Raw genomic sequence first — 23644 nt, 5'->3', positions numbered from 1 at the left:
CTCGAGTAGAGGGACACGACGATGTTGCTGAACTGTTTAATAAGATGGCGTTGGTTCTCGCGGAACAATCTGGGTCTGATTAATGGTCTAGAAAAATACGCTGCATCCTTAGACTGTACTATTTATTGGCATACCCACGAGGAGAATGAAAAGTTGGCATAAGTTCGCACAGATAGTCAATCAAAAAGAGAGAATAGACCGCACAGCTGAGTCGCAAGAGAAGTTCTGAAGGTAAGCGGTCTGCCTTTGTACCTACCTTATTGCCAGGTAGTCTTTGTCTATGAGCCATCCCACGAAGAACATAGCACATGTTGGCAAATGAGCTGGGACTCTTTACACTATCTCAAGCTATGAATACATATATTACAGTTTCCCACTTACCAGTTGAACCGCGCCAGCGCCGTACAATCTCCGTCATTTCAACTGCTGATTTTATGCAAGATACATCGCTGCTTTCTTCACGCCCACGCTTTTCCAGTTCAACCTTTTCTAGACCGGATGGACGACACCTTTCGAGGACTCCTATTTCTCGCCCATCAACTCCTTCCTCATCTCCTCTCTCTGTATCCTAGCTTGCTCCTTGGCTTGGTTCTGAATAGCCTGCTGCTCGGCAAGCCTCTTCTCCTCCATCTCTTTTGCCGCGAACCAAACTATACCCACCAACGTCAGCCATCCGAACTCAGCTCATGGGTTGATATACAGAGACGCACTCGATTTATCAGACTTGGACCATTCCTTCAATTTCGTGACGTAGTCGTCGAATTCCTGTGCGCGCCGGTCACCTTCCCGCATACTGCGCTCCCGGAGCTCCGGATTGTATCGCTGGATGAGTTCGGCATCTGTGGGGCGGAGTTTCTCGACGAGTGCAGGGCCGCCAACGCATATGACGATGCCACTAAAAAGTGCGTTCCGAAGTTAGCATGTCGGTATGGAAAGAACAACAGGAGTCTTACACTCCCAGCATTTTGAGCCATGTCCCCGCTCGTGACATGCTGCCGATCGTTCCGCACGCTTGTGGACAAGGTCAAGTGAGACAATGATGTCAGGAACGGATGTACGAGTTCCGCCTTCGCTTCGATCCCGGCGACTGAGAACGAGGTGACTGTGGATTGTCGTATTATCCTGGAGCAGAAGTGCGATGCGATCACTTGGATCAACCAACAGTTTGCCGATCTGTGGCTCTTCACTGTGGCGCAGCATCCCATCTGTGGCTTTGACATCATTCCTCGGAACTCCTGCAGTGGCTTTTTGCGGGTCAGCATAGCCAATGGGCGGTCTCAATTTGAAAATAGCAAAAGCCCCGGACTTGGACCAGGGTTCGGTCTGACCCTTGTCTTGCATTTTCTCTCAAGAAGAGGATCAATGACGAGGAGGCCTATTGCCCTTGCCCCTGTAATATGGCATGCCGATGCTGCCGAGTAATGTTGGCGGCGCCGAGATTAGCCGTCTATACTTCTATGGACGGTAATACCTCGGCCAATAAAGAAGGCTTGAGATATGATTGCCGGTAGGGGCCTGGGAAGTCAACTTGGATTCTTCCCAAGTGCCAATCGTCATCCACTGTAACGGTTTTATGGCAGACCCTGAGCGGCAGCCATCACGAAGTGTACTCTGCAGCAAACAAGCAAGGGCGCGTTTCCCTCACCTCTGGTCTCTCCCGCACAGAGCAGTCTACTGTGAGACTTGGGAATGGTAATACAGACTACTGTGTACGGTCTCTGCAGGGGTTTGAACATCTCGAAATAGCGCTATAGGTGTCTGAATATGAGCGGCTGCACCGTATTCGTGTTTGCCTATTTGCCCAGGAAGAGCATTTGATTGATTGATTCCCCAGAGGTGGATTTAGTGCCGTTCACTATCGTAGGGCCAATCCACAGCGGAGATCTGATAAAGGCCAATAAGAAACAAGCCTGGATCGCTGCCCCTGCGTTTCAAGTGAAAATTGGCCTCGAATCGGACGCTCCCGTGCATCTAATGTAGGTACGGGCGTGGCCTATCATCAGTGTCAGCTTCGTGTTTTCAAGCTCAGAGGCTTTGCGGAGAGATTGCTACGATGTGCAGTCACTTCAGTGGAAGCTTTGGATGTCGTATAGGTCGCCTCAAGTCTGTGCCACACCTCCCGAGGTGTCCCAGCAGGACTGGGGCTGGTTTCAGTGTTGAAGCTGGGAGCGGAAAAACGGCCTTAAGAGGATCCTAATTTCGACCCGCTCGGAAAGCTGTCCCTCAGTTCCTGGCTTAGGTTGACAGGCCCCAAGGATCCATAGGTAATGTTGTCCTCTTTATGTCTTGATAAGGCATTGATGATCAGTCTGGTTTCGCGTGGGTCAGGGACTCAAAAGGTGAGGGTGAACGGTGACTGAAAGAAAAGGAAAGTGGGGAAAAGAAAAAGAAGAATCATCAGAATAATGAAAGAATATAGTTGCGGAATAATATAAAGAGTGTCGACGTTGATTGTTATTCATCCTCTTCTCATCATAATATAGTCTCGCCGGGTGGTTTCTGTTGATTACTGTAATGCCCAATTTTGCTTGCAACCTCACCTCCTGCAGAAAACTTCTCTCCCTTCTCCCATTTCAGTCCTTCACTCGCTCTCGGGGAGTCTTTCCTTTCTGTCGCTATCCCTGACTCCATCCCTGACAAAATTCTGTTTATCGTCAATCCTTCATTCTCTTTACCCACATTCTCCGTCCAAGAGCCATTGTATCGGTCCGGGTCATCTGCCTCTGCTCCTCTTGGATTTAGTGCATTTCGGCTTCCCAGTGCTTGATCCGTCCACCGAGACAGCCGGTTGACCTCTCTGTCATTTCCTTTGTCACAAGGACTTTGCGCGATCGCGTGCATGTGTCTTCTGCGCCTGTTGAGTCTCGCGCACGTTAGTACTGCCCTTACTCCTCGTTTGCCCGTTCTGCCGTCCACTTTGGGCTATATTCCAGCGGGGAATAGCCGCCCGCTCTCCGCACCCTCTCTCATTCCAGCGTATTCACTAACCCTCTGGTCAATAAAGTAGAGAAACGTGCGTTCGGGTTCGCTGCTCCTAACTACACACGATCCTTTTATAAGAAAAAAAAAATCAAGTGAGCGGTTGTATTCGCGCTTCGCCGGTAGTCGCGGTACTTATTCACTCGCTTCCGCTTCCTCGGCGTCGTTCCTACTTAGATCATGGCCTACCCACAGCAGAGAGCTCCTCCGATGAGGAATTATGGTCCTCCGCGAGGAGCCGCACCCTTGAGTGATCCAGCATATGATCCAGGTTACCAGGATTATGGGTACGACAGCCAGTATCCGGGGCCCAGTGATGGAGGCTATAAAAACCCCGGATACGGCTATCCCGACCAGGCAACTCCAAGATCGCATGGCCCGCCACGCGGTGCGCCTCGGCCTCCGCGTGGAGGGTATCCGCCAAACGCGCGGCCGCCCCCAAGAGACAGACGACCGCCTCCGCCGCAAGATCGGATGAGACGTAAGCATACCGATGCGAAATGTAGAGTCTCTCGCTGACATGTTTACAGCTCCACGAAATGGGCCTATGTCCCCAGATAGTATGGGCTTTGATAACCCTTTCCCGTCTATGCCTCCTGGAAATAGACGTGGACCCAGAGGGATTGAAGATGACATGGCGGCAGTGAGCCTGAACGGGCCGGCACCGCCGCGTCCGCACACGTCTAATTCTAACAGGCGTCCTGGAGATATGCGGCCACCAAGGCCCGCATCTCCCGGCCGTGGCCGACCCCATCCCTCTGGCTACCCCCCAAGGTCAGCCAGTGCAGGGCGTCCGCGTAATGGGCCACCTATCGACCCTCGCGGCCCGCCACCAATGCCCCATATCAGCCGGAGTGCGACCATGCCTACCCCAGGCGGCGGACTATATCCCGGCCAGTCAGGTTATCAGGATCCGAGGGAGAGTACATATGGAGGCTTACTTGATAGCTACTACACCTCGGCTCCTGACGATCCTGATATGCCGAATTTTGATGCAATGCCGGATTTTGACAATGGCAAAGGAACAATTGACGAAGCTCTACCAGGACTCGAACAGCCAAAGCCAAAACCCGAATCTCCTGCTGAATCTAAACCGCCGCAAGGGCAATACAAAGCTTTCAATCCGGCAATGCATACCCCGCCAGAAACCGGTACCCCTTCTGGAGCAAATCAATTTGCCAATGCCGGATTCCAGTTTGACCTGCCCGGTGAGCCCAATTCTGCTGGTCCTTCTCACAACGGAATTGTCCATTACGAGCCTTACGAGGACCACTTGCAGTCGCAATACCCACCGCAGCAGGCAGGCTATGCCGAACCAGAAGTTCTGGATCCGCAGCAGAATCCTGATGCTCTTCCACACCACCCCATGCCATACCGCCCAGGTCACGATTCTGGAGGACCACCGCCTCCTGTGCGCCAATACAATGGTGCGATGAACACCCAACCACAATCTGCTCCACCACAAGGGGCTCCGGAAGGCCCAGCGCCACCGGAACCGGTGACGCATGCTGAATTGGAGCGCCTCCAGCAGCAAGCGCGAGGGAACCCTTCGGACCACAAACTTCAACTTACTCTCGCGCAGAAGCTTGTTGAGGCCTCCATAGTCCTGGTTGACGCCAGCAGACTCGACCCGAAGTCAAAGGCCAAAGCCCGGGAGAAATACAATATCGATGCCCACAAAATTGTCAAGAAGCTGGTTTCTGCCGGCTACCCAGACGCCCAATTCTACATGGCCGATTGCTATGGTCAAGGCCTCTTGGGCCTCCAAAACGATGCTAAGGAAGCATTCTCGCTTTATCACTCCGCAGCCAAACAAAACCACGCTCAAGCCGCTTACCGTGTTGCAGTCTGCTGCGAAATCGGCCACGAAGAAGGCGGTGGCACGAAACGTGACCCTTTCAAAGCCGTCCAATGGTATAAGCGCGCCGCCTCCTTAGGCGACCCTCCTGCGATGTACAAAATGGGCATGATCCTCCTCAAGGGCCTCCTAGGACAAGCTCGCAACCCACGCGAGGGAATCTCGTGGCTCAAGCGCGCCGCCGAGCGCGCCGACGAAGAGAATCCCCATGCCCTTCACGAACTAGCCCTCCTCTACGCTTCCGCCACAGAGAACGATATTGTTATTCGTGACGAAGCCTACGCTTCTCAACTCCTGCATCAGGCCTCCGAACTTGGCTACAAATTCTCCCAGTTTCGTCTTGGGCAGGCCTACGAGTACGGCCAGTTGGGATGTCCCGTTGACGCTAGGCAAAGCATCATGCTCTACAGCGCCGCCGCTGCGCAGGGCGAACACCAATCCGAACTTGCTCTGAGCGGTTGGTACCTTACTGGCGCTGAGGGGATCTTGCAGCAAAGCGATACGGAGGCATACTTGTGGGCTCGTAAAGCTGCGGCTTCGGGCCTCGCCAAGGCGGAGTATGCGATGGGATACTTTACTGAGACGGGAATAGGAGTTACTGCGCATCTAGAGGATGCAAAGAGGTGGTATTGGCGAGCTGCCGGTTAGTCCCCTTTATTTTTAGTGATTGCGCCATTAGTTACTAACTTTTTTTTAGCCCAGGGATTCCCTAAAGCCCGCGAGCGACTCGAGGAACTCAAGTCTGGTGGTGCCCGGATGCAAAAAACCCGGCTCTCTCGTTCAGCCGTGAACCAGCAGAAATCTAATGATGGGGACTGTGTCCTTATGTGATGCGATGCAATGTGATCTGATCTGACGCCAAGCTTATGTACTACAACCTCACCCTTCTGTCAACATCTATATTCCACCTTCACCACGCAAAATTACATTCACGATACCTCAACTTTTTGCTATATTACTTAATACCTCTATTTTATTTCACCTTGACTACCCTTTGGACTATGCTAGCGATGCCCTTACATTCACGTTTACTTTCTGGTAAATAGAGGTTATTTATCTTAAGAGGCATCAGACGATCCGATATGACAATATAACCCCGTTATGGGAGCTACTATTATTTATGTACATAAATATAGACTTGAATACATACATATCAAATCTTACTTTGTCTCCGACTTTGCATCATGGATTCCTGATACATTCAAACAATCGTCCCATGCCTGTACCACAACTCGCAAGCCATAATACAATGGATGTATGGATAGTACATCTACAAAAGCAAATCCAGTCTGTTCCAGAGACTTCTGGGATCCTTAAGGTCCACAGTCCTGGAGGTGAAGTGAAGCGCATGACTAATACCGCGCTCAATTCCGCCCTTTCAACCACAATTCCGCCCTTTGACAAATGTGAAGCAATTTTTTGGGCCAAATGATAGTACGAGTACGGTATGGTGACAGGGTCAGGGCTGCTTACTATTGATTAATTAATCTTATGATTCGAGCTGAACCGTATATCCGAATCGTATATATGGTTCTTCTTACCTTCAACTTCCTATAATCCTAGAGCGCTTCCTCTGTTTAACTGCACGCTACTGATCCCCAGCCAAAGGCTCAGCCGCACGCACGCATATATATATAATTGCATCGTATATGTCTTCGTCTGCGACTACACAGCGCAACGCAGAGAGGCCATCGTCCATAACAATCATATCTCTCGCTACTTTAGCAGTCGCGGTTCTGGTTGCGCTCGTCTTCCCCGTCAATCTGTTTGGGCTTCGACGCTTTGCCCAATCATCGTGGGCGGCTATTGGTTTTCGAGGTCGGCCTCTGAGTTCGGGTTCGGTTTCGGGTTCTGCAGCTGTGGCTGGGTTCGAGGAGGCTTTGAGCCAGGGTGTCCAGCAGAGTTCTTCTGTCAACAGAAGCAAGATGAGGACGCCTGTTTATTTCTTGAGTCATGGGGGTGTATGTTGATCCGCATCACTAGGTCGAATATTGTGGCGCGCTGACAGGTATTTTAGCCGAACATCATGTACGATGTTGAGCACCCGGCGTACAAGGAACTGGGCAAAATTGGAAAGGAAATTACAACAAAGGTCAAGCCGCGTGCTGTTGTAGTGTTCTCGGCACACTGGCAAGGTGGCGTTGATACGGTGCAAGTGAATACGGCTGAGATGGCGGAGTTGATCTACGAGTACGTATGCCCGCCCTTCTCTCTATGCGCGTCAACTGAGACCAGTTGATACTCGTAGCTTCTATGGTTTCCCTAGCCACTACTACAAGGAGAAGTACCCCAATGTTGGTAGCAAGGAGATTGCCAACAAGGTGCTCGACGCGCTTCAGCAGGCTGGGATCAAGGCCGAGGGTGTCAAGAGGGGGTTGGACCATGGGGTTTGGGCAAGCTTCAAGTGCGGTAGGTGCCAGATCCAGCAGGAGCCATGCGCGAATCGACAAAGCTAATACGAGCAAAGCGTTCGAGCCTGAATCCAACCCCTTGAATGTTCCCATCGTGCAAGTGTCAATGTTCAATACAGAAGACCCTATGCAGCACTACCGGCTGGGAGAGGCGGTGTCTAAGCTCCGCGAGGAAAACATTCTGATCATTGTGTCTGGAATGGCAGTCCACAATCTGCGCGATTTCCGGTTCACTTTTAATGATGCTCGGCCCTTGCCGTATACCGTTAGCTTTGACGAGGCGCTCAAAGACGCAGCTACCAAGCCCCCCGCCGAGAGGCCTCAGGCGTTGGTTGACCTGCTAAAGCGAGGGGATGCGCGACAGGCGCACCCATATTTTGACCACCTTCTTCCCATTCACGTGGGCGCTGGAGCTGCGGGGGAGGATCAGGGCAAGAGGCTATGGACCTTGAAGGAAGGGAGCATGAGTTGGGCACAGTATAGATTTGGTGAAGTGGCCAATGCCAGCGCGCTGTAGCGATTAGCCGATAGTAATGAAACAAGCAAGTTCAACCGAGTAAAGTTCCTGTAGGCCAACGTTTATTCGGATATAGGTACAGTGTTGACAGCCGGGATGCGGTACATGACATAAAATGACGCGCCTGATTCTATGAGGATTCCTTCACCAATTGCGTGACCTTTTCTTCGATCTGCTGGTCAGAGAGACCTGATTTCGATTAGCGATGTCCGAACCTCAGATGGAGGGGTAACATACCGTTCAGTGATTCAACTTTCTCCTTTCCCAGAGCTGAAATGCAAAACCACAGATTAGAAATTTGCGCTCCAAAAGTGAAGTATTATATTTAAACGTACCGTATCGGGCGTAGACTCGGGGCAGAGTGCCGGCAGCCTCACGGATGAGGATGGGAGTGTGCGGGTTGTGCTTCTTCATGGTGGGATAGGCGCGGTTGATAAAAAGCCTGCGGAATAACAGTCAGTCCCATTTCTTCCTCCGGTGATCCCGCAATCGAAGACTGACTCACCTTGTCGCAGCGCTTTGCTCGGAGGTCTGGCACAAAAGGAACCGCAGCTCCTTGAGACCCTTTGTGAAGACGTACTTGGAGGACATTGTGACGAGTGATCTGTGTATACGGCAATTGGAGAATCACAGTTCAATAGCTAGTCGATCAATGCCAATCATGCACTGCAATTGAGAAGCTGTCGACGCCGGGCTAGAGATGAGGTCGCCGGCGTTGTCGTTTTGCACTGGACCAATCTGGTCAAGCGGGATGTCACACCGCTTACCTCAGCCGGAAGTAGCCGCACTGCTCTGCGCCAACGTGACTAGGCCGACGTCGGCTTTGACTGATAAAGACTCATTCAAGTTGCTGTTGTCCATCCTCCTCTCCACTCTTTATACAGAATGTCGTCGTCTCGCGTTGGATTTCGCTTCTTCCAGAACTCCCGCGCGGCCTTCCGTACGGCTTTCCGCCGGCCTGGTGCCCAGGGTCGCCGCTTTCAGACATCCGATGCTGCGTCAGAGCAACAAAGCACTTTCCAGCGTCTATGGAACAGCCCCGTCGGTGTAAAGACAGTTCACTTCTGGTATGTCTAGCGTCTGTGGAATTGGATCTTTCAAGGGGTTTTTTGTGCTAATGTAGCCGTCGCAGGGCTCCTGTTATGAAGGTACGATAAACCGCCCGTTTCCCCCGGGTATCACAATTGACAGCGACTGGACTTGCACCGGAAATGCCCACGCTATTTAGTGCGGAATAGCTACTTGGATGGAATACAGATTACTGACAATCCTCGTGATAGTGGGCTCTCGTCATCGCCGGTATCTCCGACTTCCAACGTCCTGCTGAGAAGCTCTCCCTCACCCAGAACGGCGCTCTCATGGCCACCGGTGCCATTTGGACCCGCTGGTGCTTGATCATCACTCCTAAAAACTACCTGTATGTCATTCCACCGGACGGTTTTTAGAGTATCGTGGCTAACTAGACTAGCCTCGCTGCTGTCAACTTCTTCCTTGGATGCGTTGGTGTTATCCAGGTTACCCGTATCTTCAACTACCGCCGTACTCTGGACGGCTCCTCAAAAGCGGCTGTGAAGGACTTGGAGCACGAGATTGTTGATGAGACGAAGGCGGTTGCCCACGAAGCCGCTGAGGTTGTGAAGAAGTCTACTTAAACCCTATAGATTTCGTAGGATGCGAAACCGTCGACCGGGCGTATCCACCATCAATGCATTATACCAATTGTATACTGAGCAAATCTCTCTCCGTACATGGACTCATCTGATGAGACGGCTTTCTAGGGCTTGCCATTTATAGTAGAACCACCATGCAGAAATCATTCTTGCGGAGCCGTAGGATTGGTGCCTCTGATTAATAAAAACAAAATGGCCTATGCCAACCACCTTACAATTCTATATGAAACGGAAATACCAGCGACGATCCAGTGTGCTAGCGCAGCTTAGAGAATTCTCCGCCACTCGGCGTATTGGAGACCCAGCCAAACACACAATTATCCCTCCTATCACATCTTCTCTTCACAACCTCCAAGCTCCTACTCATTCAACATCTTCTTGATACCCAATCCAAGCTTCAGCACGGAGCTTAGTTCTCCACAATCTCCCCAAGTTTCTCGCTCTACCCCCGGACAAAATGATTGCTTTTGAGGGGTCGATATTGATTTCTCCGCAGGGCTGCCGGTGGAGAGCCTTGCCAGGATCAGAGCAGAGACCGCGGTACAAGCAGAAGAATGTACAAAAATTGGTATAAATAAAGCCTACAGCCACCACTTTGCTGCATGGGCTCGCTGCGGAATCCCAATTCACCTGAATTTCTGCAAACCTGAAGGATCCCATCCTTGCTTCCTGAGAGAATGAAGCTCTCACACCTCCTCACCTCGGCCGTGAGCGTCCTCTCCCTCGGCCTCACAGTTGAAGGCCACTTCTCGCGCTCTCGAAACGATGCCGTAGGCCCCAAGCGGCCTTTCAAACCTCTCCCCTACAGCCACCCACGCAAGAAAGTCTGCCATGTGCGCTCCCATGGCGACGGCCGCGACGACTCGGCGTTCATCCTCTCCGCCTTGAAGAGCTGCAATAACGGCGGAAAGGTCGTCTTCGCCGAAGAGAAGGAGTATACCATCGGCACGGCTCTGGATCTGACGTTCCTGAAGCATGTTGATCTTGGTGCGTTCATTATACCCGCCCAGCTCTTTTCTGTACCGCACGTATACTGATCATAGGCAGAAATCCTCGGCCGCATTCAGTTCACAAATGACACGGATTACTGGCAAGCCAACTCCTTCAAACACACGTTCCAGAACGCGACGACCTTCTTCCAGCTTGGCGGCGAAGATGTGAACGTCTATGGCGGGGGCACGCTCGACGGCAATGGCCAGATCTGGTACGACCTGTACGCTGAGGACCCGCTTATCCTGCGCCCTATTTTGTTTGGAGTGATCGGCCTGCACGGCGGAACTATTGGGCCGCTGAAGCTGCGCTACTCGCCGCAGTGGTACCAGCTTGTTGCGAACAGCTCGGATGTGCTCTTCGACGGAATCGACATTTCCGGGTACAGCAAAAGCGAGAACGAGGCGAAGAATACGGATGGCTGGGATACATACCGTTCTAAGAATATTGTTATTCAGAATTCCGTTATCAACAATGGGGATGGTATGTATTCTACCCTTGTCCCTGCCATAGAAGGATAAATGGCGGGTGCTGATATGTGATGTACAGACTGCGTCTCCTTCAAACCGAACAGCACCGAAATCCTCGTCCAGAACCTGTACTGCAATGGCTCGCACGGTATCTCAGTTGGCTCGCTAGGTCAGTACGTTGGCGAGGTTGATATCGTTAAGAACGTGCTCGTCTATAACATCTCAATGTATAATGCTTCTGTATGCCTTGCCGTCCATCAAATCCTCTACAGCGCACAGAGTTAATGGAACAATGCAGGATATGGCTCGCATCAAGGTCTGGCCGGGCGTCGCATCCGCCATGTCTGAGGACCTTCAGGGCGGGGGCGGTCTCGGATCAGTCTCAAATATCACCTACGAAGACATGTACATTGAGAACGTCGACTGGGCGATTGAAATCACGCAGTGCTACGGACAAAAAAACATGACCTTGTGCAACGAGTACCCGGTACGTCTGCTTACCCTGTACTGATCTGCTTCGCCAAAGGTTGTTGGATTGCGTTGCATTGCTAACGGTGACGCATGCAGAGTAACCTGACCATCTCGGACATTCACATCTCGAATATGTACGGAACCACATCGACAGCGCGGGATCCGAACATTGGCACGATTGTTTGCTCGAGTCCGGAGGTTTGCTCCAATATCTATGTTGAGAATATCGATGTTGTCAGCCCCAGCGGTACAAATGACTTTATTTGCACGAATGTGAGTACTCAATTCACCTCGCCTGCCTGTGTCTGCCGAAGAGGAGTGTTGGCTAATGAATGCTATAGGTCGACGAGAGTCTCCTGCAGGTCAACTGTACCTCTGGCTAGGTTAGGATGGTACGGCGAGAGGATATTGGAAGGTGTGGTGTATAGTCGTTATCTTGGTATAATATGACATGGTAGTCAAAAATGATCACTTTGACCATGCGGATAATGTTGAAATGTATTAATATAAGTCTGCATTTTAAGACACAAGGAACTATCCGCCCGTATACCTATTATACCTTCCCACAAAGCCTAACCCGGACGCGGACCCCGTTCGACCAAGTAACGCTTATGTGCCTACTTCCTAAATCTCAAGAATGATATATACCTCCCACTGAACCAAGCCCGCCCTAAGCTTGTCCCAAGCCCCACAACCTCAACTCAGAGACGAAAGGTAGAGAGTCCTTACAGCCTCTCTGCAATCCGATGCCGATGAACCCAGCTCCTCGCCCTCTTACCAAACACATACATCGGCACTGTAAGCAGTGTAACCCCGATGGTGATACCACCAATGGTGTAGAAAACATCCCGCACCCCCTGCGTATCGATCCACCCGTTTACGTAGAAAGTAAGTCCGAACGAGAACAGATTCTTGACAAAGTTCATCGTCGCGAAGGCCTCGCTTGCTTTCTCACGGTGGCAGTCCACCACGTACGTCACCACGCCCGTTGTCCCTAGTTGCACGCCGAGATTTATGAGACCCAGGCACACGATTACGGGAATGGGCCAGGGGTCTAGATTGGAGAGGGAGGCGCCCCAGGCGAAGAAGCCGGTTGCCGTGAAGAGGAGGTATGTTATCATGATAGGGAGGCGGAATTCGGGCTCTAGAGCGTTGATGCCAAAGTTAGTCTAAGTTGGTGGGATGGTATGGATTGGGTTAAAGGAAAAGAAGCATACCAAAGATTCCCTTGTTCATCTTAGATAACCTTCGAGCAACTCCATCGACTAGTGGTCCTGCGACGAGTGTTCCGATAAGAGACGCAACGAAGGATGAGACGTTTGTGGCACCGACTGCACCAACAGAGAAGCTGTATGGTGGTGCGGAGAAGATCTGAGAGATAGTGAGGGAGATGAGCACGAGCCAGGAAATGCATGTGGTGAAGAGGATGACGGCCCAGACGACGGCGGGAGAGGCCACAAGGTAGACGGGGCGGATGAGAGTGTTCCAGAAGGAAATGTGGTTGACATAGCCGCTATAGGGAAGGAGTTCGCGGATATATGATATCCGCGGTTCATCGGCGGAAGTTGGGGCTGCGGCTGTGTCTGCGTCGACTGCGGCTTCGAGGTGCTTTGTGCTTGTTTTCCCTTCGAGTGCGGTCTGTATTGTTCACCAGTTAAATGAGTTTGCGCTTTGGGGAGCGAGCTGGGCCGAGCGTACCAAGTCATGGCCGGTATCGATGCTCAGCGCATCTGTTCGTACGTATGCAGTTTCTGGCATCCAGAAGAACACCATTATAAGTGCCAACGCAAACGCACCACCCATGCCGTAGAGGCAGATCTGATAGTCTCCGTACTCGATCACCTGCCCGGCTGCAGAAAGTTAGCCTGAAACTATCCTAAGGACAGAAAGGCATTCATTACTTACCAATCGGAGTTGCAAGGTTGATGCCGCCCAGGACACCCAGGTTGAAGATCGCTGTGCGCAGACCGCGTTCATGGACGAACCAGACATCTCCAATTGAGGCAGGAACCAATGCTTCGAAAGGGCCCATGCAAAGACCAATGAGGACACGCGATGCCACGAGCGAGGCGAAGCTTTTGGCCGCAGCGCCCCAGAAACATGCTACCATCATTCCGATTGTCGTGATCAGGTACACCGGACGCTTGCCGTACTTGACTGCAATGCAGTTGAAGACCAGACTTCCCACGGCAATTGCGGCAATTGTTCCCCCCTGGACGCCGGAGACAAAGGTATTGAGTGAGACGCCGAATTGCTCTGCGAGGGGGACGAATGCTGCTCCGAGAAGAGGTCCAACGGCTATAGATGAAAGCGTTAAAGAATTGGTGGAACCAAACACTACTTCCAATCAAGGTCGATGACTTACCTCCTGTGCAACCGCAGCCCCAGCCAAAGGTAATGGTGAAGAGTTCCTTCTTCCACCGCGGCCAGTTGTAGGGGTCATTAGGCGAGTCCGACGGCTGAGGGACAAGCACTATCTCGCCGCTCTTGTCATGTTTGAGCAGAGCAGGGTCGATGCCTGCATAGGCATTGTTGTTGCCGAGTTCGTTAAGGGGCGCAGTGCCCGGTACGGTCTCAAGCTTGGTGTCTTCAAGGATCCCAAGAGGCATTTTGTGGCAGAAGTAGAGATATCGGGAACGGGAGAACTCAAAGACTGGCCTCCCAATTGGAAAGATGCAGAATGACAGCTGGGGGTCAGTGGAGGATTAAGAATGATCGACGGGCCAGCTGGGCCAGGTTTTCCGGGAAGGGAGGAGATGTACCCAGAAGCTGGGCCAACAGGGCTTCCCCAGACCTTTTTGGCGGTTCGGCTCTCCCCCGGATACCAAATCCTGCCCAGTTGGGCATGTCAAAACTGATCGGTTCAGCAGTGGAGCACTGAAGCATGGCTTCTAATTCTGACAAGAGAAATGCATTGCGGAGAAGAGAACCTGGGGACGGTAGAATCCCCATGGGGTGGAGGTTTTCCGGGGTTAGAGGGGACCACGAAGAAAGGCGGAAGCTTTACTCGATAATACATGATTGCTCTCCTCGCTTATTATTGACGAGTACAGAGCACTGGGTGCATATTCTGTACCTTACGGGGGGAAGTCATGAGTCATGGCTGACTCGCAGCACTCACTAGGTGGGCGAAAGACGTGCATTCTGTACCCACCGGATCCAGAGACAAGCCCTCATCTCCCCGGACTACTGCAGAGGGTGCAGCCCCCACAGCCCCGTAGCACGTAGCCGTCTAACCACGGAACAGAGTAGCCCTGGAGGAGGCGTGGCGAAGAGACCAATCCAGCTAGAAGATACATCGGCTCTTTCACCTATCCTTGCTGAAAATCCACTGAGCCAAGCCATCGTAGAACGCGCCAATTGCCGGCCCATCATCGGTCCATTATCGTCATCGTTCGGCCCTGAACTCCAAAATCGGGATTCCCCCATCCCACATCCTGCGATACAGAAGAAAAAGAGGGGGAGGAAGGATCGGACAACTTCCGCGCTGTTCATTACCCATAATACCATATCTCAAACGATTGGCGGGCCCAGCTCAGTAAACGACCAACTCACCACCATCAGCATCGGTATCGGCACCAGCATCAGAATCAAATCAGTCGCAATGTCTCCTAGACGAAGCATCATCGTAACAGGCCAGTCCCCCAGAATAGTCACATCCGAAACCCTTCGTACAGTCCCAGTTAACAGTAGCATACAGGCGGCGCCTCGGGGATTGGCCTAGGCATCACACGCCAGTTCGCCCCGCAACCAAACACTCATATCACCATCTTTGATATTAATGCCACAACGGGCGCGGCCGTGGTCGAGCAGCTACTGTCCGAGTTCCCTTCGTCCAGCTTCAGTTTCGAGAGAGTCGACGTCTCCAGCTGGGAGAGCCAGGCTGCGGCCTTCGAGAATGTTGTTGCCCAGCAAGGCCGCGTAGATGTTGTCTTTGCGAATGCGGGGATCACAGAGAAAGGGTCTCTTCTGCCAGAGAAGGATGGAAAGCTGACAAAGCCGGAACTGGCAACGATAAATGTTAACTTCGTTGGGGTTTTGTATAGTAAGTCTTACCGGTCGCGGCTGGTCAAAACTGCGAGATCGAATGGAAGGAGAAGAAAAAAAAAGAAGAAAGAGAAATTTCCGTGAAGGGGAGAAAGGGGTGGCTGACTGGTTCTGTGTGAAGGTGTTAAACTGGCTCTTCATTATATCTCAAAGAATGAGGCCATCAACGGTTCAAAGGGGAGTGTCATCTGTACTGCCTCGAATGCGGGATTATATCCCTTCCCCATGGCTCCGTTGTATTCGGCCACGAAACACGGTGTTATCGGGTTGGTGAGGTCGCTTGCGAGGCCGTTGGAGAGGGAGCAGATTCAGATCAACGGGTTTGCGCCAGCAGTGATCGGTGAGTCTTCTCGATACGACGGATATGGTTGCGACTAAACTGGACCACTGTAGAAACGAATATTGCGCCGAGTTCAGACTTGTTCAAGACGATGATCTTGACGCCGATGTCGACTGCTCAACGGGCTGCTGAGCAGTTTGTGAGTGACCCTTCGCTGACCGGCAAGATTGCGGAGTTGCATGGTGAGCAGGTCACGTTTGCTGAGCCTCCTGCGTACGTGGATGAAGATACCGGGAAGAATATCGAGAATTTCTGGTCACTGGGATATGCCTAGAGTGGTTGCAATGGAATGAAAATATGCATGTATTTGCTTGCCAACGCCTGATAGTCTATGTGATAGTGATACCTATACAGCCATAAGTGACAAATGAACCCCCCACCTCTATAGTAAGAAGAAACCCAGTCGCTCCAGAAACATAGAGGGAACACAACCAAAGTATCTAAGCCTTTGAATATAAAAATCGTAACCATCATAATTCATTGTCATCCTTCAGGAGCACTTTGAGCTTTTCCAGCTTATCCTCACATCGCACCTCCATCTTCATAACCACATCGACGCTCTCCTTTTTTGTAATTAAAAGTTGCGAGACGAGCCAAAAGTTATATCCATTCTTGTAAAAGCCCATGGAAGCCCATTCACAACTGCTTACAGTGTTGCGGAGGGTCAACCAGTGATCTCGCCAACGCATCAATGCCATGCGAATGGGAGCCAGAGTCGAGTCCTCTTGGGCAGCTGTCTGGCGCCTTTTACCCGAGCTAGGTACCGCAACAGGTTGGTTAACGCCAGAGTTGTGCATAGATCGCATAAGAGGAGCTAGACAGGTCATGTGCGTATTGATAAAAGCGTACAATACTACAGCGGTCAGGTAAGTAGACGAGATTGCCGGGGACGGAGCATACCGTGAATCAAGACAAACATGTCTAGTACCGTCAGAGTTGCAAGTGCGCCTGAGGATGCAGGTGGTGAAGGGAGATCACGTCCGCCAGCCTCTTCGAACATGTCACTGAACGCATCACGAATGGTGATTTCTCGTGATACTTGGAAGCTTGGAGCAGCAAATGGATGTTCGGAGGCAAATACTGACTCATAGCACGGAAACTCCCACTGCAGTTCTGTATGAGAAAGTCGGCATGGGTAATTCTGATAGAAGTAGAAGGCGCAGTCAAGAAGAGATATGACGTTCATAGTACTGTCCGTGATTAGCGACATCGAGTCAGATCGAGCTAGAGTACTTACCGAATACGACATTCGTTCTGAATCCATATTTTCTCATCAATACCGTCCTCTGGCGTATGCCGATACGTGAGCAAACCAATCCGACGGGCAACCTGTAGCCGCGCGGTTAGCACCCTCGTTGATGTGCAGACGGGTTTTCATACCTTGACGACTTCACTGAATCGAACCTCCATGGCGCGACTGCTGGAAACCGGCCCCCCAGCCCAGTACTGAGCCACCACCATCAGAAACCCAGCCTGGAGAGTCTGGAACTGAAGCCAACCATGGGCGTCGCTTTCGGCTTGTCGGTTACCGCAAATCGTCGCGGCCACTTCATACTCGCTAGAAAAAATGTCGCTGGAGAAGATGTATAGCTCTGCGAGGTCAAGGAGTCTCTTCGCAGCATATCGCTCTCGCTCGTCCTTCGTGTACATTGCGCCCATGAAGACTACAGACGTGAGAAGTGGCAATGCAACATATTCAGGGTTGAAAGTCGGCGCATGGATCATAGGGCAATTCGCGTGCCAGTACTTGAAGTATAAAGCAATGAATTTCTGAATGCGCCCAGTCGTCAAAAGAAAGGTTACGTTTGTCGATATCTCCTCGTGTACTTTCGCATCGAGGGGCACCGACCACGCTCGTGATAGAATGGCTTGAATCATAGCCGTTGCATACGGCCTCTCAGGCTCAAACGGTTGCTGGCCCGAGAATGCCAGATTAGGGTCGTGATTAGAGGTAGGGATCGGCGTGTAATCCATCATTCCCCCGGCGTATGTATCGCTAGTTGGTTTGTGCGTTTCCCCGAAAGGTCCGTTAAAGAAGTCAAGAAAAGTGTCTTGGAAGAACGACAGACTATTGGAGTCTAAATCAACGAACGCTGGTGCGAACTCTGTAGGTTCCCCTTCTGATTTGAATGCTAGCATCGAGCTCTCGGCTTCTTCTTTCTGGTGGTGATACTCAAGTCCGCGAGTCCGATCGCTGCGCGGGGGGAGGAGGAAATCCTCTGTGAAACTGTCCGTCCCTCCGTTAAGGAGGAATTTGATAGATCCTCGTTCTGAGGGCCGCTCATGGTCTTCTTGTTTCGCGGAAGGCGTATCTACAGAAATGAGTTCGAATCCGCACGACGCCGAGTCGAACGTACCTGAACTGGCCCCTGGACTACTTATGCTGGCCTTGCGCGCTTTGTTACATTCAAGATTCCTCTTGACGCAAGAACCACATGGGGTTTGTCCATCGCATCGGAGTTTCATCGATGTGCACTGCATGCGTCAGCTGGTGGATGATTGGGGCCGCGAGAAGCCAGGAGAAGCCAGGAAGGGTTTGCCATACAGATTGGCATGCATGTCGCCTCCGGCCTCGTTGGCCAGTCTCAGGAATCCCCCGATCGCCCCGTTGAGCGCAGTCGGCATAGTGATCGCGCAGATTATCACTAATTTTTCATTAGCGAGACAAGAACCGTCTGAGTCTCAACAAAACACACCATCGCGCAAAAGATTCGCTGCAGAAGATACAGGAGTACGGCTTTAGGCCAGTGTCTACCGGGATACCCTGGTCAGTTTGCGCAAACAAATTCGAGGTGTCGAAGGGAAGCAAGATTAGCGGTAAGACAGCCACATACGACGCAAGTGATGTCGTTTCAGATGATCAATGCGTGTGAAACCCCGCTGGCAGATTGTGCAGCAGAAATGCTTGGTGGGCTTCATGACGACTGTCTGGGATGCATCGGGGAGGAGCTTGGGGGGAGGAGATTCTGGGGTAAAGAAGGCCCTCGAGACCGGACCCGACTCGAGAGGGGGGAAACCGATTAAGAGACCTCGAGACCCGAACGAGCTCGAGTCTGGGCGGGAGGGGGAGAAGCAACTCTCAGCCTGTCACGGTTGTGCTATTCACGGGTTCCATGGGACCTTGCCTTTCCCCCAGCTCAGTGGCGTTTCAGCAGTCTTTGGCTCTTTTGGCCGCTTCGACGGAGAAGGAAGAAATAGCCTGGGTGTCCAGTGGGAACAATAATGAAGCTCTCGATTCGTTCATCGAGACTTGTAACGCGATGTATCGTAATGTTGGGGCGCGGAGGCAGATCTGCCTGCAAGTCTCGTGCGGAGAGCCAACGCCCGGTATTGTACCCGCAGCAGGTATTTTATGCCGCTCAATGATTGGCTATAGCATATATTATATAATCAAACACACCGAGTGCCTGAAAAAGCAAAACACACGAGTCTACTGGTTTCAAGATACCTGTTCCTCTCAACTCTTTACCATACACAGGTTCGCTTTGTGCTTTATCTGAGATTGACAGGGTCTACTGTGCCCAATAACGATCATTCCTTTGTTAATCTTTGTTAAACGATAAAAATGGTAAAACGATAAAAAGTCGCTAATGAAACAGCAGAAAATGCTTAGTGGGCCACCCCGTTCGTCATCCCATTCGTCCCTCCGTTCAGCTCCTGCTTTACAATCACAGACGTGGGGAAGTCGACCTGATCATCATCTAAATAATCGACGTTGATGATCTTATTTCTCTCGTCCTCTGCCCATCCGTCACCCAGCCAACCATTCGGGTTGTCGTTGACGTAGTCATATGTGTAGTCCTCCCACCGCGGATGGGCGAGAGCCTTCATCGCGTGAAGAGAGGAGCCTGCCTCACTTGTCAGTTGCTGTTTGACAGTTTCATAAGGGGTCAAGCTTACCAGGCCATAGTGCTGTAACCCTCCCGTTCAACGAGCCGCCCTTATACCAGCTGCGGCATTCCATGCCGAAGACTGTCCGTGAGAAATATTGGTCGCAGTGTTTCGTGAACCGCTCGACAGCCTCCTTACGCACGCTCATCGCACGGATATTGTCCCGTTGCATCTTTGCAAGACAGTAGGTGATGTAGTCGATCTCCTTCTCGATCAGGAGGAGCAGGTTGCCCTCGCCCAACGCTGCATTAGGACCCAGGCAGATAAAGTAATTGGGGAACCCGTCCACTGCGAGGGAAAGATAGTTCTCGGGTGTTGCCTCCCATCTCTCTGCCAAAGACACTCCGTCCTTGCCGACGATAGGGAACCGCGGGGTAAAAGTGGTGTCGAACCCAGTAGCGCAGACGATAACGTCGGTTGGATGATGTTGTCCGTCTTCCGTGACGACGCCGTCTTCGACGATCTTGACAATTGGATTTGAAATAACGTCGACCTTGTCGTCCGTGAGAGCCTCGAGGTACCCGGGCCCAGGAGTCAGCCGACGGCAGGCAGGGGCGAATGTTGGCAGAAGATCGTTGATGAGCTCCGGCTTCTTTCTGAGCCGGCGCTTCATATTCTCGGTGAAGAAAGCCGTCGCTCCAACTTGTTCTGGCGAGCCTACAATGGTGCAGCCGTGCACCGACTGCAGCTCCGTCTCTATTTCTGCAGATCATCAGCAGCTGTCGAAAGTCATCCCGTTTCTGGGCTTCTCCCCTACCTTTCCGGAATTTTTGATATGCTGAATGGTCCTTCTTGAACGTCTCAATCTCCTCTGGGGTGAATGAGACTGGCCGATTGTCAGCAAGAACCGCTCCGGGAGGTTGAAAACTTACAGTTCTCGAGTTCTGCACTACGCTTGTCGACCTGCTCACGGGCAAAGGTGGGAGAGAGCCATGTGCGGCCTCTGATGTAATGATCGAGATGTGTCACTTTTGGCAGCATTCCAGGGACAATCTGAATACCGCTGGACCCGTTTCCGATGACAGCAACTCTCTTGCCCTGCCCAAGCAATTAGTAAACGGACGCTGCACAGATGGACGCATCTTACGCTGTAATCATAACTCTCGTCCCAGTTCGCACTGTGCATCAATTTTCCTTTGAAGTCATGGAGACCCGGGATACTGGGCCATTTCCATTCGTTAAGAGCGCCGCTAGCTGACACCACCACATCACATTGATCCTCAGTGACCTCGCCACTATCGAGATTTTTGACCTATAGTCAGATATTAGCAATGTATTGAGCCTAAGACGGAGACATTCCTCACCTGCAGTGTCCACTTGCTTCGGTCATTGTCCCACGTTGCGCTAACAACTCGATGCTTGAACTTGATGTACTTTTCGCAGCCATACTTGGCCGATACATGCTTCCAATACTTGTGGATCTCTGGAGCCGCAGCGTAGAAGGTTGACCACTCTTTGTTTGGCTCAAAAGTGGCCTGGTATGTGTGGGCAGGAATGTCTTCAGAGCACCGTTAGTCCTAGATGCCCAAACTCTATCCCCAAACTTTGTCTCAAATGAACGTGTTTGCCCTTCGCAGAGTTTACTCACCGCATGCGCAGCCAGGGTATCTGTTCTCAAGCCAAGTACCTCCGATATCCGCGTTCTTCTCATAGACGCAAAGATCCAGCTTGCTGATCCTTTGCCGGAGACGAATCGATGAGATGATGCCAGAGATTCCAGAGCCGATAACCACAACCCTCATGGGACGGTATGCATCGATAGAGCGCTCTTCCACAATCCAAGGTCCAGTGACTGCAGCCTGAGCTACTGCTGGCTTTGATATAGCGTCTTTGGCTACATGGTTGGGTTCAGATGTGCCGTTGGTATGAACAGAAACCACCTGCTCGACCTTCGGCTCAGACGAACCGCGGCCAAAGACTCTTGATAAACGCTTCATGATACTTGCTGTCTTCCGTGAGAATCGAACCAACTCTGACAGGACTGGCAAGTCGGGTATCACAGCAGGCGAGGTATATAAATCAACAGGAGACAAGGGTCAGGGGCCGTTGTGCGGTGGAAACGCTGAATGACTCCCCCCCGGAGGATATGCGCCAACTCCTCAGGGCCGAAGCAGTTAACCAGACTAGCGCCTCTCTCGACCAGGCAAAAGTGCGGAGTCTCCATCCGTACATCACACTCCCATCTCCTCCCCGTTGTCGTCAATGGATCCCCCCGAGGCAAACCGGGTCTGGCGGGTGTCTGCGAAAGGTTCCATGATCCACTGCGGTTCTGCACTAGACGTTATTAGTGCTTGGATTGAACGGCTCGGATGCTGGAAATCCAGAATTGCGTTGAGGAGATTGGGAAAGTGGACCCTCGGTTCCAGACGAAGTCAAGCCAGGTTCAGGAAATCCCCCTTGGCCCCCATTACGGGGAAACGAAGTTCAACTATAGGAATCTGGAGCCTGGATCCCATGGCTCGAGTTATGACTGGCCAGTCAAAGTCGATTACGACTCGTGTAGACGGGTTAGAACAGACAACCGTGCCAACTATCGTCTGCAGATGCTGAGCCCAGCATGTATGTTCTTGCAAACGCCTGGAGAATCCCAGTAGCATTCTGAACTACAACTACGATGGGTTGCCATCTCAGCGAGCCTAGGGTTTAGGTTCAGTTGGGTCGAGCTGTGGCATCTGAAATAGTGGCACGCAACCCTGCAGAGTGGAATTGAGCCGTGCCAGAGATCGGCCGGACAAACCCCGGCAAGAGGCGCCAGCGAGAGGGAAGTATCATGCCTACTATGAAAATTGTTACACTGTGGCGACAACCTTGCAACTCCAACGACAAGAGACAAATCGAGTACCAGATAGCCAGAGCCAAGAGTCCTATCGGTCCTCACCCCTGGTACCCGATGATTTCGTGACGGTCAATCGGAAATCCCCCAATCCTCCAGTGCCCCGGGTCAGCAAACGCGGGGTATGGAATCCTTCCTGGAGATTTCAATAATACGCTTCCAATTACTGCTTAGTGGATTATTTTTTATTTTCCCCCCAAAAACGGAAAAAGAAAATCCGCTTCTTACTAGTGCCTCGTTCATCTGACAGCCACCAAGAGGACTCTACGGAGAACCGCCGAGTTCAATACAGCTGGTTACAACTACTTACCGTACTAGCCCAACACTGAATTGGTTAACGTTTCTAGTTCGGTAATACACCGAAATTCCAGCCTCAGGCAACGATCGTCTCAACGCTCGTCTCAACGCTCGTCTCGCTGAAATGTCATACTAGTGGTGTCAATGAGCAAGAGCAGGCCGTCTTTATACTCTGCAACTTCAGACTCCAGAGTTACGCACCACACGCCGACGGAGAAGCGGCCACAGGGGGCAGTCGCTCTGTACTCAGGAGTAGCTCAGAGACTCGACTTTCCGGTTCTTGATCAAGCCTCTGCCAATAATGGATACTGAGGAGATAGTGAGGCGGGGTAGATTGCTCCGTTCGCTACCCGCAACGTACTCAGAATACTCTGAGTACATACTGATTTTCCCCAGATTTCCTCCTTTGGGAGGTCCAGGCTCCCCGATACTGCAAGTTATTTCCGTATATCCGTCAGGTGCTCGATGACGGCCAGCCGTAACACAGGTTGGACCTCGGTTTCATAGGGTTCAACAGGGCTGCTTTCGGTATCTCTCGCTCGTCCAATTGAGGAGCGAGATAGATGAATGCCGCCTATATTGACGGCTTTAATGGCCGGGGTATCTACCGCAGCTGCAGGGATGCAGCAGCGTGTTGGGGCCGCGCGGGAGATGGCTTCTATAGAAGGATTGTAGATCGGCGGCAGTCAGCATTAAAGAGAAGCGGCAAGACTGGCCTCGTCTCTCTGCATCCATATGCTCATCTTTTATTCAATTCGTACCGGATGTCTCTCACTGGGCCTGAAGGACGGCGAGAGTGTTTCGCAGTCTCTTGTCTGCGGCACAGCACACTAAAACGACCAAACTTCCAATCCCTGCGGCACTAGTTGA

The 23644-nt window shown here is 51.7% G+C and overlaps 10 protein-coding genes across 10 annotated transcripts; 5 read left to right on the top strand and 5 right to left on the bottom strand.

The window, feature by feature from the left end:
• Positions 1–138: 138 nt before the first annotated feature.
• On the bottom strand, positions 139–1115 carry BDW70DRAFT_141446 (uncharacterized protein). The gene is made up of 3 exons (XM_073737767.1): positions 954–1115; positions 711–895; positions 139–650 (listed from the first exon to the last, which is right to left on the bottom strand). The coding sequence occupies exons 1-3, from the start codon at positions 989–991 to the stop codon at positions 523–525; spliced, it is 351 nt and encodes a 116-aa protein (XP_073593447.1). The 5' UTR covers positions 992–1115; the 3' UTR covers positions 139–522.
• A 2044-nt stretch (positions 1116–3159) lies between these two features.
• On the top strand, positions 3160–5668 carry BDW70DRAFT_152328 (putative chitin synthase activator (Chs3); the record flags this gene model as incomplete). The annotated part of the gene is made up of 3 exons (XM_073739425.1): positions 3160–3460; positions 3510–5480; positions 5535–5668. 3 exons carry the CDS (start codon positions 3160–3162, stop codon positions 5666–5668), a joined length of 2406 nt encoding a protein of 801 aa, XP_073593446.1.
• A 735-nt stretch (positions 5669–6403) lies between these two features.
• Positions 6404–7834, top strand: BDW70DRAFT_141444 (DODA-type extradiol aromatic ring-opening family dioxygenase). The gene is made up of 4 exons (XM_073737766.1): positions 6404–6798; positions 6855–7027; positions 7086–7246; positions 7305–7834. The coding sequence occupies exons 1-4, from the start codon at positions 6487–6489 to the stop codon at positions 7763–7765; spliced, it is 1107 nt and encodes a 368-aa protein (XP_073593445.1). The 5' UTR covers positions 6404–6486; the 3' UTR covers positions 7766–7834.
• On the bottom strand, positions 7792–8464 carry BDW70DRAFT_141441 (L51/S25/CI-B8 domain-containing protein). Its single transcript, XM_073737765.1, has 4 exons — positions 8271–8464; positions 8101–8207; positions 8003–8035; positions 7792–7954 (listed from the first exon to the last, which is right to left on the bottom strand). Exons 1-4 carry the CDS (start codon positions 8354–8356, stop codon positions 7896–7898), a joined length of 285 nt encoding a protein of 94 aa, XP_073593444.1. The 5' UTR covers positions 8357–8464; the 3' UTR covers positions 7792–7895.
• A 186-nt stretch (positions 8465–8650) lies between these two features.
• On the top strand, positions 8651–9417 carry BDW70DRAFT_152326 (mitochondrial pyruvate carrier family protein; the record flags this gene model as incomplete). Its single annotated transcript, XM_073739424.1, has 4 exons — positions 8651–8832; positions 8889–8913; positions 9046–9182; positions 9234–9417. 4 exons carry the CDS (start codon positions 8651–8653, stop codon positions 9415–9417), a joined length of 528 nt encoding a protein of 175 aa, XP_073593443.1.
• Positions 9418–10112: 695 nt separating this feature from the next.
• BDW70DRAFT_162433 (putative extracellular exo-polygalacturonase) lies at positions 10113–11749 on the top strand (the record flags this gene model as incomplete). Its single annotated transcript, XM_073741133.1, has 6 exons — positions 10113–10422; positions 10483–10908; positions 10975–11135; positions 11194–11382; positions 11463–11639; positions 11708–11749. 6 exons carry the CDS (start codon positions 10113–10115, stop codon positions 11747–11749), a joined length of 1305 nt encoding a protein of 434 aa, XP_073593442.1.
• Positions 11750–11918: 169 nt separating this feature from the next.
• Positions 11919–14055, bottom strand: BDW70DRAFT_170037 (major facilitator superfamily domain-containing protein). Its single transcript, XM_073742835.1, has 5 exons — positions 13732–14055; positions 13272–13664; positions 13065–13216; positions 12584–13004; positions 11919–12510 (listed from the first exon to the last, which is right to left on the bottom strand). The coding sequence occupies exons 1-5, from the start codon at positions 13973–13975 to the stop codon at positions 12092–12094; spliced, it is 1629 nt and encodes a 542-aa protein (XP_073593441.1). The 5' UTR covers positions 13976–14055; the 3' UTR covers positions 11919–12091.
• A 915-nt stretch (positions 14056–14970) lies between these two features.
• Positions 14971–16064, top strand: BDW70DRAFT_170033 (putative short chain dehydrogenase/reductase; the record flags this gene model as incomplete). The annotated part of the gene is made up of 4 exons (XM_073742834.1): positions 14971–15055; positions 15091–15411; positions 15535–15753; positions 15807–16064. 4 exons carry the CDS (start codon positions 14971–14973, stop codon positions 16025–16027), a joined length of 846 nt encoding a protein of 281 aa, XP_073593440.1. The 3' UTR covers positions 16028–16064.
• Positions 16065–16128: 64 nt separating this feature from the next.
• On the bottom strand, positions 16129–18986 carry BDW70DRAFT_92319 (uncharacterized protein). The gene is made up of 8 exons (XM_073745199.1): positions 18588–18986; positions 18450–18504; positions 18299–18398; positions 18111–18228; positions 17134–18065; positions 16991–17082; positions 16654–16943; positions 16129–16606 (listed from the first exon to the last, which is right to left on the bottom strand). Exons 1-8 carry the CDS (start codon positions 18670–18672, stop codon positions 16224–16226), a joined length of 2055 nt encoding a protein of 684 aa, XP_073593439.1. The 5' UTR covers positions 18673–18986; the 3' UTR covers positions 16129–16223.
• A 376-nt stretch (positions 18987–19362) lies between these two features.
• On the bottom strand, positions 19363–22029 carry BDW70DRAFT_170031 (flavin-containing monooxygenase; the record flags this gene model as incomplete). The annotated part of the gene is made up of 6 exons (XM_073742833.1): positions 21233–22029; positions 20934–21142; positions 20732–20896; positions 20517–20682; positions 19654–20301; positions 19363–19601 (listed from the first exon to the last, which is right to left on the bottom strand). Exons 1-6 carry the CDS (start codon positions 21579–21581, stop codon positions 19363–19365), a joined length of 1776 nt encoding a protein of 591 aa, XP_073593438.1. The 5' UTR covers positions 21582–22029.
• Positions 22030–23644: the final 1615 nt, after the last annotated feature.

This window comes from Aspergillus foveolatus (genome assembly GCF_047715535.1).
Source record: "Aspergillus foveolatus strain CBS 279.81 unplaced genomic scaffold BDW70scaffold_49, whole genome shotgun sequence".
Classification (NCBI taxonomy): Eukaryota; Fungi; Ascomycota; class Eurotiomycetes; order Eurotiales; family Aspergillaceae; genus Aspergillus; species Aspergillus foveolatus.
Note: the sequence above shows the minus strand (reverse complement) of the source record. Positions and strands in the feature narration are given on the sequence as shown.